Source organism: Vicugna pacos, chromosome 17, assembly GCF_048564905.1.
Source record: "Vicugna pacos chromosome 17, VicPac4, whole genome shotgun sequence".
Classification (NCBI taxonomy): domain Eukaryota; kingdom Metazoa; phylum Chordata; class Mammalia; order Artiodactyla; family Camelidae; genus Vicugna; species Vicugna pacos.
This window is the reverse complement of record NC_133003.1, coordinates 10432727-10450026: the sequence shown is the minus strand read 5'-3', so window position 1 is coordinate 10450026 and position 17300 is coordinate 10432727. Positions and strand designations below refer to the sequence as shown.

General features: G+C 52.1%; 1 protein-coding gene and 1 long non-coding RNA gene across 3 annotated transcripts in view; one reads left to right on the top strand and one right to left on the bottom strand.

The window, feature by feature from the left end:
- Window positions 1-3205: 3205 nt before the first annotated feature.
- CMTM7 (CKLF like MARVEL transmembrane domain containing 7) overlaps window positions 3206-17300 on the bottom strand; it is a 43915-nt gene continuing 29820 nt past the window's right edge. The window contains exons 2-5 of the mRNA XM_072940935.1: window positions 10521-10694; window positions 7829-7927; window positions 5422-5503; window positions 3206-3747 (exon numbers count right to left, since the gene is read on the bottom strand). Of these exons, the coding sequence (XP_072797036.1) occupies window positions 3734-3747; window positions 5422-5503; window positions 7829-7927; window positions 10521-10694 (369 nt within the window). The 3' untranslated portion in view covers window positions 3206-3733. The remainder of the gene's footprint in view (window positions 3748-5421; window positions 5504-7828; window positions 7928-10520; window positions 10695-17300) is intronic.
- On the top strand, window positions 10689-13601 carry LOC116284028 (uncharacterized). Of its 2 annotated transcripts, none has more exons than XR_012060507.1 (3): window positions 10689-11383; window positions 12364-12551; window positions 13248-13601. It is a non-coding gene; the product is annotated as an uncharacterized lncRNA (long non-coding RNA). The 2 variants fall into 2 exon arrangements; XR_012060506.1 differs by having other exon boundaries at window positions 12910-13601.

Here is a 17300-nt window from a genome sequence, read left to right as displayed (position 1 = left end):
TATTTTTCTTCTAGGAGGTTTATTGGGTTTTGTCTTACATTTAGTGTTTAAGCCATTTAGAGTTTATTTCTGTGTATGGTGTGAAGGAGTGTTCTTACTTCATTGATTTACATGCGGTTGTCCAGTTTTCCCAACACGGAGATGAGGATTATGATTAATCTGCAGCGCCTGAGGTCCAAATAAAAAGTGTCAGGGGTGCTTCTGATCTCCAACCCTGGACTCGGCCCAGCGGGGCTCTCCCCGCCGCCACCAGCAGGTGGCGCTGCGGGCGCGTGTTTCCGCAGAAGGAAAGGCGAGTCCGCAGGGAGCGGTGGCGGCGCCCCGCAGCGCGGCTGGGGCTGTAGGCCTGCCTCCCCAAGGAGGGCCCCGCCCGGGTCATCAGGAGGAAGCAGCTGACTTCCTGCGCCTGCCTGAGAACCACCGCCCAGCGGGGTTGCAAACCCAGGGCCCAAGGGCTGCAGCTAGCCCCATACAGCTTTTGTTTGGCCTAAAAATCCAGATTCCCACTCCTCTCTGTCCCTTGAGGCTTCTGGCGACACCACCGAGCAGATGTTTCCTCACCACCCGCAGGAAAGACTGCTGCTCGGAGAGGCGCTGGGACACAGCCTCGGTGTGGCGCTCTCTACAGTGGGGCGGGGGGCAGCAGTAACAGCACTGCCCCTTCCCCTGAGGATCTGCAAGGAAGCGCATTATCCTGAAGGACAGAGCTGGGGACCAGGGAGAAAACCGACGGCAAGTAAGGTTCTGGGGAGAGCACTGTCCCTCCGCGTGTACCCCCTGCCTGGGGAATGAGGGTTTTTCTTTTTGTTTTTTTAGTTTTGTGCATATCACCAATCAGCGTGCCCATTACTCAGACTCTTACCACTATTCAGAACTGAGCCAAGCGGAGCATTTAATGCCATAGCATTCCCCATTTTGCACAACTCTATATAGAGTTAATCATGGTTTGTTTGGTTTTTTAAAAAAATAATCCCCAACAGGCCACCAGGCGCTCCAGTCTCTTACAAGGTCTGGAGGCACCAGGTATGCTCACTGAGGTCTTCCTAAGGAAGTCCCACCTCCTTCATCCTGGGCAGGTCACCCTTTCCATCTGTTTGGTGCCCAGTGGGCAGCCTGGCAGCTCCCTTCATCTCAGGGGGCACCTAATCTTTTTTTTTTTAAGTGGTGAAATCCCCCTTTTTTTCAATCTGAATTACACATGAAATTCCATTATCTGAAACAGGAAATGCGGTATTAATATAAGTTATTAATTTACATTTATAACATTTACTTATTCTGAGTCAGTCTCTAAGAGTAATGGGTTTCATTTGAAATGCACACGATTTGGAGGAAGAAGCTCCTTGGGGCTGTAGCTGCATCTTCCATTAATTCCGCTGGTTGGTCTTGGCTGTGGGAGATGGAGAAGCCTGGCTCACCCAGGTCATGGAAAGTTCTCCTAACATCTTGGACCAGCCGAGGGGCAAGGCCAGCCTTCCCTGAGGGCTGCATGAGGCTGGCCCAGGGGTTTCTACTATCAGCTTTTGCCCCTGATAACAAAACAGTGTGCATTTTTAGGTGTTCAAATGTATTTTGCACATAAAATCAACATCTGTGAGCCCCTTGAAGCACCTGTGAGAGTTCAGAAACCATCCCCTGGTAGGGAAGACGTGGGGCTGAGGAGGCTGTTTCCACAGCAACAGGAGTTAGCTTTTTCTGCCAGGGAAGAGGCCTGGGAGGTGGTGACAGGCAGGGGGCCAGCTCTGGGTCACTTCAGCATCGTGGCTGGAGGTCCAGGCTGAGGGCTGGAAGAGAGGCCTCCCTCAGGAGCACGCTTGTTTCCTTCTCGGGGCCTGTCTGCAGACACCAGGGCCAGCCGCCTGTGGAGGAAACCAGCTGGCACAGGCCAGCTCTTGCCATGTCCTGCCTGCCCAGAGGCCCTGGTTGGGGTGGTGGTCGTCACAGGCCAGGGCCCCTGCTCTCAAACCCCAGAACCACACTTGCTGTCAGTTTTCTCCCTGGTCGCCCTGCTCCACGGCCCGTCCTTCAGGATAGATGTGCTTCCTCGTGGGCCTTCAGAGGAAGCGGCAGTGCTCTTACTGCTGGCTGCCACCCCACTGCAGAGAACCACACCAAGGCTGTGTTAGCCTCTCAGAGCAGCAGTTTTTCTTGTGGGTGGTGAGGAAACATCTGTGCAGAGGCCTGCCCGAGGGAAAGCACCACCCTCCTCCCCGAGGCTCTGCTGGCCAGGAGCTGCCTGCTCGTGGGGGATGCGGTGGGCAAACCCGCTGCGGGCTCCTCTCCTGTGCCCTGACTCCCGTCTTCCCCCCAGGGGTTCAGTCTTCCTCCTCTCACATCTTAGCTTCGTCCTGCCTGGTGCTTGGCGGGTCATCACCCTGTGCGGGGAGCTGGGGTGGTGGGGAGTTTGGCTTACACGGCACTGCCCTGGTTGAACAGCCCCAGCGACGGCCTTGGTTTAGAGGACACACTTCCCGCAGCCTGTGTGCTCTAGCACCAGGATGCTTCGCTGTGGGAACACACACTGGCCTCTGCGGGGCTGTGCCTGCTGCAGGGTGGGTGTAACTGGGCCTCTGTCTTCCTGTTTCAGCTGCTTAGGGCCTAGACAGTAGGATTTACATTGCTTTTTTTCTTTTTTAAAGTGTAGCAAAATATAGGTAACAAAATTTACCGTTTTAACAATTTTTAGGTATATAGTGGGGTGGCATTAGTTACATTTATATTGCACAACCATCACCACTGTCCACCTCCAGAACATCTTCATTTTCCCCAGTGGAAACTACCTCGTAAACACCAACCCCCCATCCCCTCCCTCCAGACCCTGGCACCCCCCCCATTCTGCCCTGTCTCTGCAGGCTGATCACTCCAGGTACCTCATGGCACTCATACTCGTCCTTTTGTATCTGGGTCATTTCACTTAACATCCCTGATGGTAGCATGTGTTAGAACTTCTCTTTTTAAGGCTGCATGTGTTGCTTTTGAGTCTTGTGTGGACAGTGCCGGCTTCCACCTTTAATATCAGTTTACTCTGAAAATACCCAAATCTTGAGAGGCCAGTATCTTCTGCATCCTTTATTCTTCTCATCTCCAGGAGGGCAAACGAGTGCAGACAGCACTGAACACTTCCACTTCCCCATGGGTTCCGTGGGCTCCTTCAACTTCACTCTGGTTTTTCAGCCATCTTCTAGTTAAATAACAAATCCTTCTGCAATTCGCCAAGTCAACATTTTATTAAAAAACACAGCTACACATACATAATGGTAACAGGAAAGGATTCGTGTGATCTCCTGTTGGGGACAGGCTGCTTCCTAGGGCCTCACTTTGAAAGAGAGGGTATCAGTCAAGACCAGATGTCCGAGCTAGCTACATTAGGAGATGGCTGTGTTTTTAGAGACTTAAGGCAGCTTCCCTCCCCTTGAGGGCTGGGAAAGTCGACGTGGGAGGATTCGGAAAACACTCCATTTTAAGTGGTCACGAGTCCCTGAGGCCGGTCTGAAAGCAGGAGGGAGAACCCTGATTTCCCTGGAGGCTGCTCTTCTTTCCCAGATGGGGAGGAGTCGTCTCCGAGGACCTGAGGAGGGCTGGAGAGAGCGGCTGGACCAGCTTAGGAGCTGGAGGATGGGCCCCTCCTGCGCCCACCACCCTGGGCTGGACTCGGGCGCAGGGACAGTGTGACCGGGGTCTCTACTGCCCCTCCTGTTGGCGGGGCCTCCTGCAGCGCTGGGAGGCTGTGGGGTCCTCAGACAGCAGCATCTGGGGAGGGAAGGGCACAGTCAGGAGGGCTGCGCCTGCAGGGCTGCCCGCAACTGCGCCCGCCTCGGGGACTATCTAGTGCTTTTAAGTACATTCCTAAAAGAGACCATAAATGAAACAGTGCCTAGGGGATTCCTCCCCCACCCAGGCTTGCTCCTCAGAGGTACTTTAACCCCTTCAGCCGATTCTTTTGGCTCTTCCTCCCTAATTTTAATTTATTTACACCAGCATTTAGAGATCTGTCGCCTTTAGACATTACTTTCCTCCACATTTTTTTCCTTAAATGGCTTTACAGAGAGATAATTCACAGACCATACAGTTCACCCACTGAAAGCGTACAGTTCCATGGTTTTCACTATAGTCACAGAATTGTGTAACCTTCATCACAATTTTAGAGCATTTTCATCACTTCACAAAGCAGCCCCCTTGACCCATCAGCAGCCAGCCGCCGCCTCCCCTCAGCCCTAGGCAACTACTTAACTACTCTGTCGCTGTGGATTTGTCTATTTTGGAAGTTTCCCGGAGTGGACCCCGACAACCTGTGGTCCTCTGTGACGCTCCTTTCACCCAGAGTTGTTTGTTTGCTTTTGGCCAGTGAGACTATCAGGAGATTGAAGCTCCGCTGTGGCAGCTCGAACAATGTAATGTATATACTTTGGTATTTTTGATGTTTTTAAAGAACAAAAATGAAGAAAGGAAGGGCTGGATCAAAGAAAGAGGTTAATGAACCAAAATAGCTGGTTTGACTTTCAGCAATTCTATTTCTAGGACTACTCTAAAGATTAAAAAAAAAATTAGGAGTGCAGTATAGCGGTATATTTAGAAGGATGTTCACTACAGCACTATTTAGTGGGGAAGAATGTTTCGGTTTTTGGAGGGGAGGTAGTTAGGTTTATCCATTTACTTTTATTTTTGGAGGAGGTACTGGGGATTGAACCCAGGACCTCGTGCCTGCTAAGCATGTGCTCTACCACTGAGCTACACCCTCCCCCTGGGAAGAATTTTTTTTTAAAAATCAAAAAAACAAACATAATGCCCCCCAGTAGGAGTCAAGTTAGGTAAATGGCACCAACATGCAAAGGAGTCAGTGCAGTAGCACAGAGCCATGAAGGATGCCCTCAAGTAATGAAAGTGACTGGTGGGGGTTTAGGTAGGAACTAGAGAGCAGGTTATAAATACACGAAGTGAGATCCTTTCATAAAGGCCACATCCTGGGGGGAGGGTGTAGCTCAGTGGTAGAGCGCCTGCCTAGCATGCACGAGGTCCTCGGTTCAATCGCCAGTACCTCTATTAAATAACTTTAAAAAAAAAAAAAAACCTCTCTCTCTCTCTCTCTCTCTATATATATATAAGAGGGACAGACACCAAAGTAGGTGCTATTTCTGGGTAGTATGATAATGGTTTTTTACTAAAAAATGATTTCTTTCTTATTTCCATTTTCTAAACGCACTGCATTTTATTCTTGTCATTGGGAAGCTTCCTTAAACGTAACGCTTCACCGACAGAGACCGAGATGTTCAGGTGTGGTGGGCACGGTGGACACGGGCCTGGAGTGGAGGTGCCTGGGTTCCGGCCCCTGTGGCAGGGCGGTCCCCACTGCTGAGCTCCGGAGCCTGCCCTCCTGTTCCCGAGCGGAGGGAGCATTCACAGGTCATGTGTCAGACCACAACTCACCAGTGGACTGGGTCACACAGGAGATCTTGTAGGACAGCCACACGCTCGCCAGACAGAGGAAGGTGGCCAGGAACCCGAAGATCTGCATGGAGAGAGGGGAGAGGAGGTGCCCAGGCCAGCCACTCGGGCAGCCCTTCCCGCTGCTCCTGTCTGTGCCCGTTCCTGCACCGACCAGGGCCTCATCTGAGCCGGTCACCTGTCCTGGCTCAGGCGCACAGGCGAGGCCCACCCCAGCCCCAGCTGGGACGCAGCCAGGCTCCCCAGGGCTCTTCTCTAGAGTTTTAAGTTTATTACTTAGCTGGGGCCAAGGCCCTGGACTTTATCCTGGGCAAACGGGAAAGAAAAAGGAGGAACTGTACATTTTATTTTGGGGTCTTAAGCGTGGCTGCCCTGTCTGCACTTCATCCACAAGGGCTGCACAGCTGTATCAGAGCCAGGAGCTGGGCCTTGGGAGCGGGTGTTAGGTTTGCGCCTAGTTGGGTAATACTGGACTGAGCGAGCTCAGGTGGCACGCCTTTCCTCTCTAGGCTGTGAGGACCGGGTCCAGCGCAGCCTCATCCTCTGTAGGCAAGAAAGAGGGCCTCCCGGGAGGCTCATCAAATGATGAGCAGCAGACATGGACTCTGGTGTCTCGCCGGGACCTCGGCAGCCTTTCCTGACGCGTCAGCCGCAGCCGCAGCCGCTGCGAGGTCCTGAGGCCTGACCGTGTCCGCACCAAGCAGTGTTCTAAGCTGCCCTCCCGTTCACCCTCATAGCTCTGCCGGGCGGGCGCTGTGAGCCCCCTCTCCCCTTTTACAGCAGAAGAAACGAGGGACAGGAGGTCAACTGCATAGCCTGAGGCCACAGCGCCGGCGAGGGTGACTCCGGAATCTGAGTCCACCTCCACTCCGTGTGCTGCCCACGTGTCGTCAGGCTCGCCGGGTGCACAGCCAGGAGCCCCTCCCCGTCCGGCAGACCGGGAGCAGCCAGGACAAGGCAGGATTTTCCAAGGTTGGCTTTCTTCTCAGGCCTGGCTGTGGGGTTTTCACATGCAGCTCCGCCTCGGCCACTGCCTTGGCTCCTACTGCACCAATTGTCTGCACCACGTAATCAGCCTGTTAGAGCCCATCCCAGCCTCTCATTGTCTGTCCTGCACAGTCAGCACATTGTAGGCCATCCCGGGCTCCAGCTGTCTGCGCTGCATGGCTGAGCAGTTTATCACAGGGCTGCGCAGTGCTGTCCGGGACGCCAGTGCCCTGGTGGTTCACTGCTTCATGTGCCTTGGCCTCGACTCCTAAGCTAGGTCGGCACTTTCTCATGAGCCAGGGGCTTCTCTTTCTATTCCCTCTGGCTCCCCCAGCCCAGACTTGGTCCAGGACACAGAGATGCTGTGTGACAAACGAGATTTGCTGGCATTCCAGGGCCAACACCGTTACGTGCAATGTGAATCATAAAGGCCATTGGGAATCTCCCCACGCAGTCCTGAAACCTCTCTCCACGTCCCGGAGCCGGCCTGCAGGGGGCGCGTGGTACCCTACAGCTGCCAAGCACCCCTCCTCCCGGTGACTGCCCAGGGTGGGATGGGACAAGGGCTGGGGGGAGGCCGTTAAGGGGCATGAGTGGCCAGAGGTTAGGCTGCCCCTCCACACTGCCCCCCTCCATGCAGTTCCAGGCACTAACCTACTCTCAGCCCAAAGTCAAGAGAATTTTGGTACCATGTGGTCAGGAGTGACTCACACAGAGACCATTTCTTGAAACTCATTTTTAAAATTTTGCCTGCTCATCAGTGAGGCAAACCAGTTCTGGCCCACAGGCTACCAAACTGCAAACACAATTAGCTAAATCAGAAATCGCATGACAGGAACCTACAAATCTAAAAAATAACGTACAGACGCTTCTGTGTATCTGTGAGCACTTGGCGCGGTAAGCAGAGGGCGCCCCCACAGCACTGTGTTTCTGTGCACTTTCATGCTGCTTCTCTCCGGGCTAGCAGATGAATCAGTTTTCACCTCTAAGAGGTACAGAAGTGTCATTTCCTGGCCTCGATGCAGTTAAAAGTCAGCAAGGGCACAGCTGGGACTCACGGCAGGTACCACCAGCTGAGGACAGCACTACTCCTTTGGGCCCAGAAGCGGCCTCAGAACCTTTCTCTGCGCAGGGCTGAGAAACCTACCTGCCCCTCGATTTTAGCAGTGGCCATGAGAGAGGCCTGGACCACGGGCCGTTTTAGTTTACCAACAGCCCTGCTGACCCACCTGCTGACACCCTCGGTTCAAGGCTCTTTGGAAACTGCTGCTGGTCGATCAAGGTGGGTACTGACTCTGAGAAAGACAGACCCTGGAGAACAAGCCCTTTGCTGCCCCGTGAGGAGAAAACGAGCACTGGGAACAAGAATTCGCTCCTGAAGCCTCCCCGGGAGTGTCCTCACCGCTCCAGCCACCAGTCCGCTATGGCTGTAACTTCTGGAGGCCGCCACGATGGACGCGATGAGGAGGAGCAGGGTACCGATTAAATAGTGCAGGAGTTCCTGGGGGCAAAACAAAGCAGAGCAGTGGGTAGGAAGCTCCACTCCTAGCTCCCAGGGGCAGCTGGGCATCAGGAGAGATGAACGGAGGGGAGGGGCGTTTCCTCTTCTCCCCAGAGCACCCAACAGGAGCTGCGAAGCTCAGACAAGGGAGGAGGGCTGGCCCGGGAGAGGCCAAGCGAGAGAGGAGAGAGGGACAGGCAGGAAGAGAGGTGACAGAGAGAAAGGATGCTTCTCGAGGGAGGAGAGACCCACTAAGGACTGCCCGACTCCTGAGGTCAGCCTGCCGGTGGCACCTTGACCTCCGGCCAAAGCTACTAAAAACCAAACAAGCTGCTCGCAACGCCCAGGCTGCAGAGTTTAAAGGGGGCTCCAGCTCTGAGAAGCAAAGCCCCTGACGGAGATGTGTGCCTTCACTCCTGCTTCCCAGAAAGTTCTGGGTTAGCACTGTCCTGGCTTCAGTGGCTGCCTGGAGGGTCTGCTTGTTCTGTGAACCAGAGTTCTCGTTCCTCCCTCTGTCTCTTCTCTCCTAGGGCCACTGTGCCCTCAGGCCAAACAGCTGAGGCCTCTGCAGGAAGGGCCCGCTCGGCCTTTGCCTCCCTGTGGTCCACCGGGCGTCCCCTTCCGCCCATTCTCTCTCCACCATAACCTGGGATCTGCTGCCAGGACGAGCGGGGCCTGTGTCACGCATCAGCGAGACAGGGCCTCACCGCCTCCTTCCTCCCTGTTCAACACCAGGTCGGAGGAGAGCCGGGGCTCAGGGTTTTGACCATGCTCATTTTCTGTTGTCTTTGATGAGAACTGAGAGGTTATTCCTTCCTGAGGTTCTGCCCATCAGGACAGGCAGCTGTGAAATTTGGGGAAAGCATCCAACTTTAAGCTGCAGCTCCTCCTAGAGCTGTGCAAAATCAAAGATCCTGGCTTCCCCCTTAGTGGCCAGAAAGGACTAGCACCAGGCAGACCAGAGATTTTGACTGAAGAGCTGAGCAGTAACTGGACGTTCCCTGCCTCCAAGGTTATCACCCACGAGGAAAGAGGAGTGTGCCACGGGGTGGGGAAGACTGACAGGAGAGAGTCCTGAATGGAAGACGCCCAACAGTGCTGGGCCAGGACGTGTGTGCGCCTAGCCCGCCCCCACTCACCGCCCCCTGCCGCCCCGCTCCCCTCCCCAGCGTTTCTCCTCTGCTTGTTCATTACCAGCATCAGAGGGGCCCAGAAGGGTTGGTTCTCAAAAGGAGGAGAAAGGTCCCATAACTTTGAAAGGGGCCTTGTGACTCATGAACACCAAAGAAACTTCTCTCAAAATAATATAGTGAGTAATAATGTTAAATATGAATGATTAAACAACCCAATCCAATCAAGAAGCAAAGCTGTCAGGCGATGTAAAAGGCAAAGGTTGGGGAGAGTGGAGGGATAAATTGGGAGTTTAAGATTAGCAGATACTAACTACTATATATATAATAAACAAAAAGGACCTACTGTGGAGCACACAGAACTATATTCAGTACCTTGTAATGGCCTATAACGAAAAAGAATATGAAAAGGAATATATATATATATACATATATGTATACACAACTGAATCACTATGCTGTACACCAGAAATTAACAACATTGTAAACAGACTATACTTCAATTAAAAAGAGAAAAAGAGGTCAGACTGTATGCACGACACACATTCAAAGATTCAAATAGATTGAAAGTAGAGATGGAAAAGATACGTCATTCAAACAACAACCAAAAGACAGACTGGTTAAACCAGTACCAGACAAAACAGATTTTAAAGCAAAAAGGTTACCAGAAACTTGCACATGAATGTTTATGGCAGCGTGATTCGTAATAGTCAAAAGGTGGCAACAGCCCAAACGTCCATCAGTGATGGATGAATAAGCAAAATGTGGTGTGTCCTTTCACTGGAATATTAAGTGCAAAAAGTGAACTGATACACGCCGACAACACAGAAACCATGGCAACACTCTACTAAGTGAAAGAAGCTAGTCACAGAAGACCACACATAAGATTCCATTCACGTGAAATTACATGGACTGTGCAGAGTAGGAGAAGTTATGAAGACAGAGGTAGGTCAGTAGTTGCTGGGGGCTGGAGGGCGTGAGGCAGGAGGTTAACAGGTACAGGGTTTCTCTTTGAGGTGATGAAAAGGTTCCACAAATGACCGAGGTGGGGGTTGCACAACTCAGGACTATACTAGAATCCATCGAATTGGGCACTTCAAACGGGTACTTGTATGACATGTGAACTATATACCCATAAAACCTTTTTAAAATAGTAGGAAGAAAAGGCTCTGGCAGCTTCTGAAATCCTTCCTCAGACTCCCCCAGTCTACTTAGCGGACAACCGCGTAGACCACCACCCGCATCTCCCTTCCGCGCTCCTCCTCCAGCTCACGCACTCGCAGCCCACTTTCTAACGCAGGAGACAGGAAGACTGAGGTGAGAGGCACAGAGGCTGGAAGGTGAGTTTTAGAAACCAGCGGGACGTCCGCTGCAGGGTGGGAAGCACAGAGCTGAAGCAGCGGAGGATGGTGAAAGGGGGGCGGGCAGGGTCTCGGGGGCCCAGCTGACACCTGACTCCTTACCGACAGGGGCCAGCTGATGCAGGTGAGCGCGCGGTAGAGACGGAAGAGGTGGACCAGGTAGAAGGCGAGGATCATTATCAAGTTGCAGACGGTGACCACTTCAAAGTAGCTGTAGGCACTGTAGCTGGTCCACACAGAGCTCCTCACGCAGATGAAGGCGATCAGCAGCGAGACCTGGGACGCAGACACAGACGTCAGGGACCCATGCCACCAACAGGAAACTGCGGACCGCAACAACCCAGGTCACTCCTCACCAGCTGGCTCGAGGCCGGCAGAGTGCCACTTCCCGCAGGCCAAGTTTGGGAAATGCGCCACGGTGAACGCAGACACGGCCGGAATGCTGGAAATGACAAGCAGGACCTCGCCACTTACCTGCTGGACCTCAGAGTCCGTGCGACACTGGACGTCAGGCTTGCAGAGTAGGCTGAACTCTGGAGAGCTGCCAACGTTTGACTGTTTTTGACCCGCACAAGATGGCGATTCACATGTACAGCCTACCCGCTGGCAGAGAGTGAGTTCCTGTTCACTGATGCCTGATATATACCATTTCATCGAGGCTTCCCAGCACTCGGCCGGTCGCTGGAATTGCCCCCACATTCCTTTGGGGAAACCAAGGCTCACAGGCTCAATAATTCGCCCAAGGCGACTCAGCTTGTAGGCGGCGGAGGTGGGGTTTGAACCTATCTCTGTCTGACTCCAGGGACCGTGCTCCTCCACGTCAGATGACAGTAACCCTCACTCACCACAGACAAGCTGAGGACGGCGGGTGTGTTACCAGCTGGTTAGAGGTGCTGCTCGCTCACCACTGGGCTGCGGCGGGAGCTTGCTGAGTGCACTGCTGCAGGAATGAATGGACATGCAGAGTGAGTGAATTAACGACCTATTAATGAGTGAACGGGTCAGGTAAATTACTAGAACGTGGGAGACCTATGGGATGAGGGGAGAGAAGATTCTGAGTTTCTGTGAAGGCCGCTCATGAGAATAGTCTTGTTTGTTCACCCTACACGGAATAAACCAGTAAACGCAGGTGGTAGACATATGTAAAATCTTAGGGTCTATTTTAAAAGCACAGCTAATGTAGGACAAAGGTCAGATATTGTACACTGCCTCTTCCCTACAGAACAGTGATTCTCCGAGGGGGGTGTGTTGATTTTGTGTCCTACAGGACATTTGGTGATGTCCAGAGACATTCCTGGTCATCCCAGCTGCAGGGGGACGCTGACAGTGCACAAGACAGCTCCGGTAACAAAGGACTGTCTGGCCTCCCGTGTGGCCCTCAAACTGCTGGGTTGCAGCCAAGAAACCTTACTACAGAGAATGTGAGTCTACAACAAGGGTCACATCCCAAAACGGATCTAATGCTGGTTCAAGTGGCCAGTGCTAAAAGTGCTCTATTTCCTATAGACTCACAGACATAGAAACATTATGGTGACTAAAGGGGAAAGGAGGGAGAAATTAGGAGTCTGAGATTAACAGATACACACTACTATGTATAAAATAGATAAACAACAAGGTCCTACTATATAGCCTAGGGAACTCTATTCAACATATTGGTAATAGCCTATAATGGAAAAGAATCTGAAAAAACATAAGAATATATATATATGTATAACTGAGTCACTTTACTGCCACCTGAAACTAACACAGCATTGTAAATCAACTCTACTTCAATGAAAAAAAAGAGATTAGGGGAGGGTACAGCTCAGTGGTGGAGTGCATGCTCAGCATGCATGAGGTCCTGGGTTCGATCCCCAGCACCTCCATCAAAATAAACAAACCTAACAACCTCCCCTGCAAACTGAATTTTAAAAAAGAGATTTAACTGTTAATTTTTTTTTTGAAGCTCTGTTTCCTCAAGCCCCTCATTTGCCCGCGTTCCACCAAGGTCCTCGGTAACAGGTACAGCAGCGAGAGGACTCTGAGCTTGAAGCCTGCCGAGGTGCAGTGTTCTGCTCCACAGATCAGAGCAGGAGTGCGGCTCTGACAGACGGACCCTCGACATTTGCATGTTTCCCTTTGCTAATGAGCAATGTGAGTATTTCCATTTTTTCGGTTCCTCTCCAGCCGGCCACAGTAATATAACGATTCACACCTTGAGGCTGTTTTCAAGCTCCAGGGGAGGCTGTGCTCCACTTAGGAGTGTGGTGCCGGTCAGAGCTCTGCTGCCTCACCAGCCCGGTTTCCAGGCCTCGTCTCCCCGGGAAGTCCAGGGGTCCCCCGGCCTGGCACTGGCCCCCTCACACACACATGCTGGGGTTTTTATTCAAGGCCGGCCTTACAATGCAAATAACCCAGGATTATGCAGTGTGATTCCTAGGCAGAGAAGTAATTTTGCACCTCATTTAATGCAAAGATGAGAATAATTTTTACAACTCTTCATCTGTGACAGGGTCTGCTCTTTCTGGTGGTGACACAGATAACTGGGAGTTTCCCCACCAACAGAAGGCGCCTGGGCAGGCCTTCCCCTCCGCGCCCCGGGGTGGAGTGCCCTGCTCGAGCCCGCGGTGAAGTAAGACTTCCCGGATTTTGACCACTGGGCCTGGGGCCGCCCACCATGTGTGGCTCTTTAGAAAAGCCCCATTTGGACAATCTCATTTACACAGTGGGTGGTGTGTGTTTGCACATGCTCCTGAAAGCTTCCTTTTGCCCGAGGAGTGGTTCTTTAGCTAGCCAGCATCTTAGCTAGAGCGCTCAGAAAAGAGTGTTGACTGACTCAACACTTTCCAGGAACTCTTCCAGGCGGTAACCTCCGCAGATGCTCAAGACCCTGAATCACCTAGATCGATGATTTGGGGGCAGCCAGAAAGGAACGAGACAATGGGAAGACAACGAGAGACAAGGCCTGGGGTGGGGGCGCCCCCTGCCCCACCAGCCCTCTCAGGACGTCTCCCTGTTCTGGTCAGAGAAACCGAAGCAAAGAAGGCTGGAGGCTTCTGGAAGACAGATACGGTTCTGTTTAGACTGACGTCACCATCAGAAGAACGAACCTGTCCCTCAGGATGTCTTCCTAGCTCCTCTCATACAGGTTTTTCTTTTACAATGAACTGTCTTGCTAGTTGAAAATAAAGTATCTAACATAAATGACCAGGAGTTTAAAAGTAATGTTGCTACTAACTACTATATTAAAAATAAACAACAAGGTCCTACTGTAGAGCACAGGGAACTGTATTCAATACCTTGTGATGGCCAATGATGAAAAAGAACATGACACATGCAGAACTGAGTCACCCTGCTGCACACCAGGAACTAACACAACACTGTAAACCGACTATATTTAAATAAAGAAAATCATGTATATGCGGAAACTATAACAATGACACAAATGAACTTATTTACAAAACAGAAGCAGACACACAGACCTAGAAAACGCAGTTACTGGAGGAGGGCGGGGGGGGAGTGGAGGGATAAATTGGGAGTTCGGGATTTGTAGGTAACAAACTACTATGTATAAAATAGATAAACAGCAAGGACCTACTGTAGCGCACAGGGAACTGTATTCAGTATCTGGTAATGGCCTAGAATGAAAAAGAGCCTGAAAAGGAATATATGTATGTAACTGATTCACTTTGCTGTACATCAGCTGTAAAGCAGCAAAAGGAAAGCAATGTTGGTGAGGACCCTCAGTGCAAAGCAAGGCCCCAGGACCGCCGTGGCCCTGTTCAGTCTCACTGGCTTAACCTCTGATTAGAAACCACCTCCTTCCCTAAAACCGTGTCCTTCCTGACTGTTCTCTCAGAGTTCTTGCTAGAAAGAAGAAATGGTTTTTGTGAAAGTGGCCATGGGTTTCCAGTTCACAGGAGACAAAGCAAACTGAACTTCACCTGAGAGAGAGGACTGTCCCCAGAGAAGACTCTGGAGCTAAGACAGGCTGGTCCTAAGGGTACGGCCAGGTGCCCCTCGGCCTGGGTGGGTCTCCCTCCAGGAAGACTCGGAATTCTGAAGTCTCAGGTGGACTTAGGAGATGACCCCTGGGGGCCTCGGGGGCCCCTGCGCTCGGGGAGGGCCCCTCAGCACGCCTGTCCCTGACCCCCTCACGTCCTGGCGTGGAACAAGCCTGCGTCTGGCTGAAGGTGGCACCGGACACCTTTTGTTGGAGAGCCCGGTGCCAGGTGCCACAGGTCACCCACCCCACCCGCTTGCAGGATTTCTAGTCTGACCTTGGAACACTGTTTCAGTGAGGGCCAGGGAAAGTAACGGATGAAAGGCAACACCAAGAGGCCCCAGACCAACCCTAAGAGGCCCTTCTGGAAGAACTCAGGGGCTGAAGCCAGGCTCGTTCAAAAGTCAGTGATGGGAAACGGGATTTGGAGATGGAAGCGGGCCCGTCAAGGACTGCTTGGCCTTGGGCGGGCAGGCAGAGAGTCTGGCATGTTCCAGCGTTGGCCGAGTGCTGCCCTGGGGTGCAGGGAGGCCCCCACGGGTCACCACCAGGACGTGGCCCTGTGCCACCTCATGGACACCATGCGCCATAAGGGATCATTCAGTCGTTTTACAGATTCACTTGTTCCCTTTTCTTGTATTATAAAGATCACATAATATGATGTAAAAAGCATTCTTTCTGACACGTCTTGGAGATGTAACACGTCTTGGCAGGTATATAGATCCGCCCTTTCCCTTTACTGGCTGCAGCTTCCTCTGACCCCGGGGTTCTCAACCTGACACTTTGACCTGGACAATGCACTGTTGTGGGGCACTGTCTGGTGGGATGCTCAGCCGCCACCTGTCTCTTGGATTTTCTTTCTGTCACCTTGGCCCTCCCTGACTTGATGCTCCACAAAGGCCACACCCAGCCAGGGGCTAAGTGCTTGATTTTTAATCAAGTTCATCCTTACAACCGTTCTAGGAAGTTAATACTGTCACCATCCTTTTACAAGGAAAATGAGGCACAGAGAGGTTAAGTGACTTGCTCAAAGTCACACAGCAGGGCTGAGGAGCCGGCTGGGCCCCCGGAGTGAGGATGCGCATCCCTGCTTCCCCACCACCACGCTGCCCTGCTGCCCCAGGACCTGCTTGTTCCTCTCCAGGACCCCCTCCTGGCTCCTGGCCTCTGTTTTCAGCCAAGGGCTCAAATCTTCTGTCCGGTTCCCACAGGGAGCGAACACGGAACAGTCTGGGGGACTCTGTATGATAAAAAGGACCCCTGCCCTGACTCAGATTCCCTCCCCCTGGGGGGAAGGGCTCTGGGGCTCAAACTCAGAAAGGTGGGCCTGTTGGAAAAGGGGTCCATGCCAGATCAGCTGCCTAAATGACAGGGTTGCTCTAATTACCTCATCAATACTTGTTCATTAGAGAAAAATTAATTCAGGGAAGTGCCTATTTAAGAAAACAAGTCACCCCTAATCCTACATCTCAGAGATCACCACCACTCCTGGCATTTGGGGGCATTTCTTTCCACATACGGATGTTTTGAGCACTTACGAATTATTTTTCCTTTTCAAAGACTGGATTACACTCTATACATAACTTTACACCCTGCTTTTAAAAAGATAAGTATTTTATCATCTATAGTCGCTTCCCCCCACCCCTTATTCTGCTTCAGAGCCTTTCTCATCAGCCGGCAAGCTCTGTATTTCACCTGTGTGTCGGTTATCGTCCATCACCCCCGATCGCAAGCCCCTGCGATGATGGGGGCTCCGATCTGTTTTGTTCACTGTTGTTTCCCCCGTGCCCAGAACCCTGAATGGTACAGGGGTTCCACACAGGGATTTGCTGAATAAATGAACGAGTGAATGAATGGATACAGTTTCACAGCCCATTCCTGAAGCCCCCTGTGTTCCTGGCACTGAGCAGGGCCAGGCCTACGCGAGCTCAGACGGGACAGACAGGTGGGTAGAGGAAGGTGAAAGCATCACCACGGCCGGGTCCTCCCTTCCACACGCAGGAGGAGACCAGTCCCTCAACATTTCTCCTGTGCATCTGAAGAAAGTGTGGGCTTCAACCCCAGAGGCAAGGGGCGTCAGGAAAGCTGTGTCAAACACACGCACAGATCGGGCCAGAGCGATGCTGTGGTTCGAGACGAGCTGGCTGTTCAGCGCACAGCCCAGCCAAGGCTGCTGCCGCCCGGTGGGTCCCTAACTGTGCACAGTTTACCTGTGAGCACCCGGCAGGGCCCCTGACGAATTCCCTGCTGTATCTCCTGCTATATCCCCCGTGCCCGGCACAGAGGAGGCCTTCAGTAACGTGTGCAGAGCTGGACTCTCCGCAGCACCGCTGTGAAAATGGCCTCTTCTCTGCAGTCACTGCCCCTCAGCCCTCGGCTCCCGTGTTGCAGGGCCGCAGCACTGAGCGCCGGCGTTTGCACTGGGGGCGGACATGGGCGGGGGTGGGGGGCGTCTTAGCAGATGCCACCAGGACAGGCAGGTAGTGCCCGGCAACCCTGAAGTATCTGTGGATGAGTTAAAACATGGGATGAGAGCTGCTTCACAATAATGTGGGTGTACCTGGGCACGAGGGGTCTTCTAGGGGTGATGGACACATCCGAAATTTGGATTACACCGATGGCTGCACAACTCTGTCAGCTTACTGAGTTGTGCTTAAAACTAGTAGCTTTTGTGGTATGTGCACTATATCTCAACAGAAGCTGTTTATTTTCATATGGGGAAGTATACATAAAATAGATACACAAAGCCCTACTGTACAGCACAAGAGACTATATTCAACATCTTGTACTGGCCTATAATTGAAAAAAATATGAGAGTATGCACGTATAACTGAATCACTACTTCTGTACACCAGAAATTAACAACACTGTAAATCGACTATACTTCAATAAAATAAAAA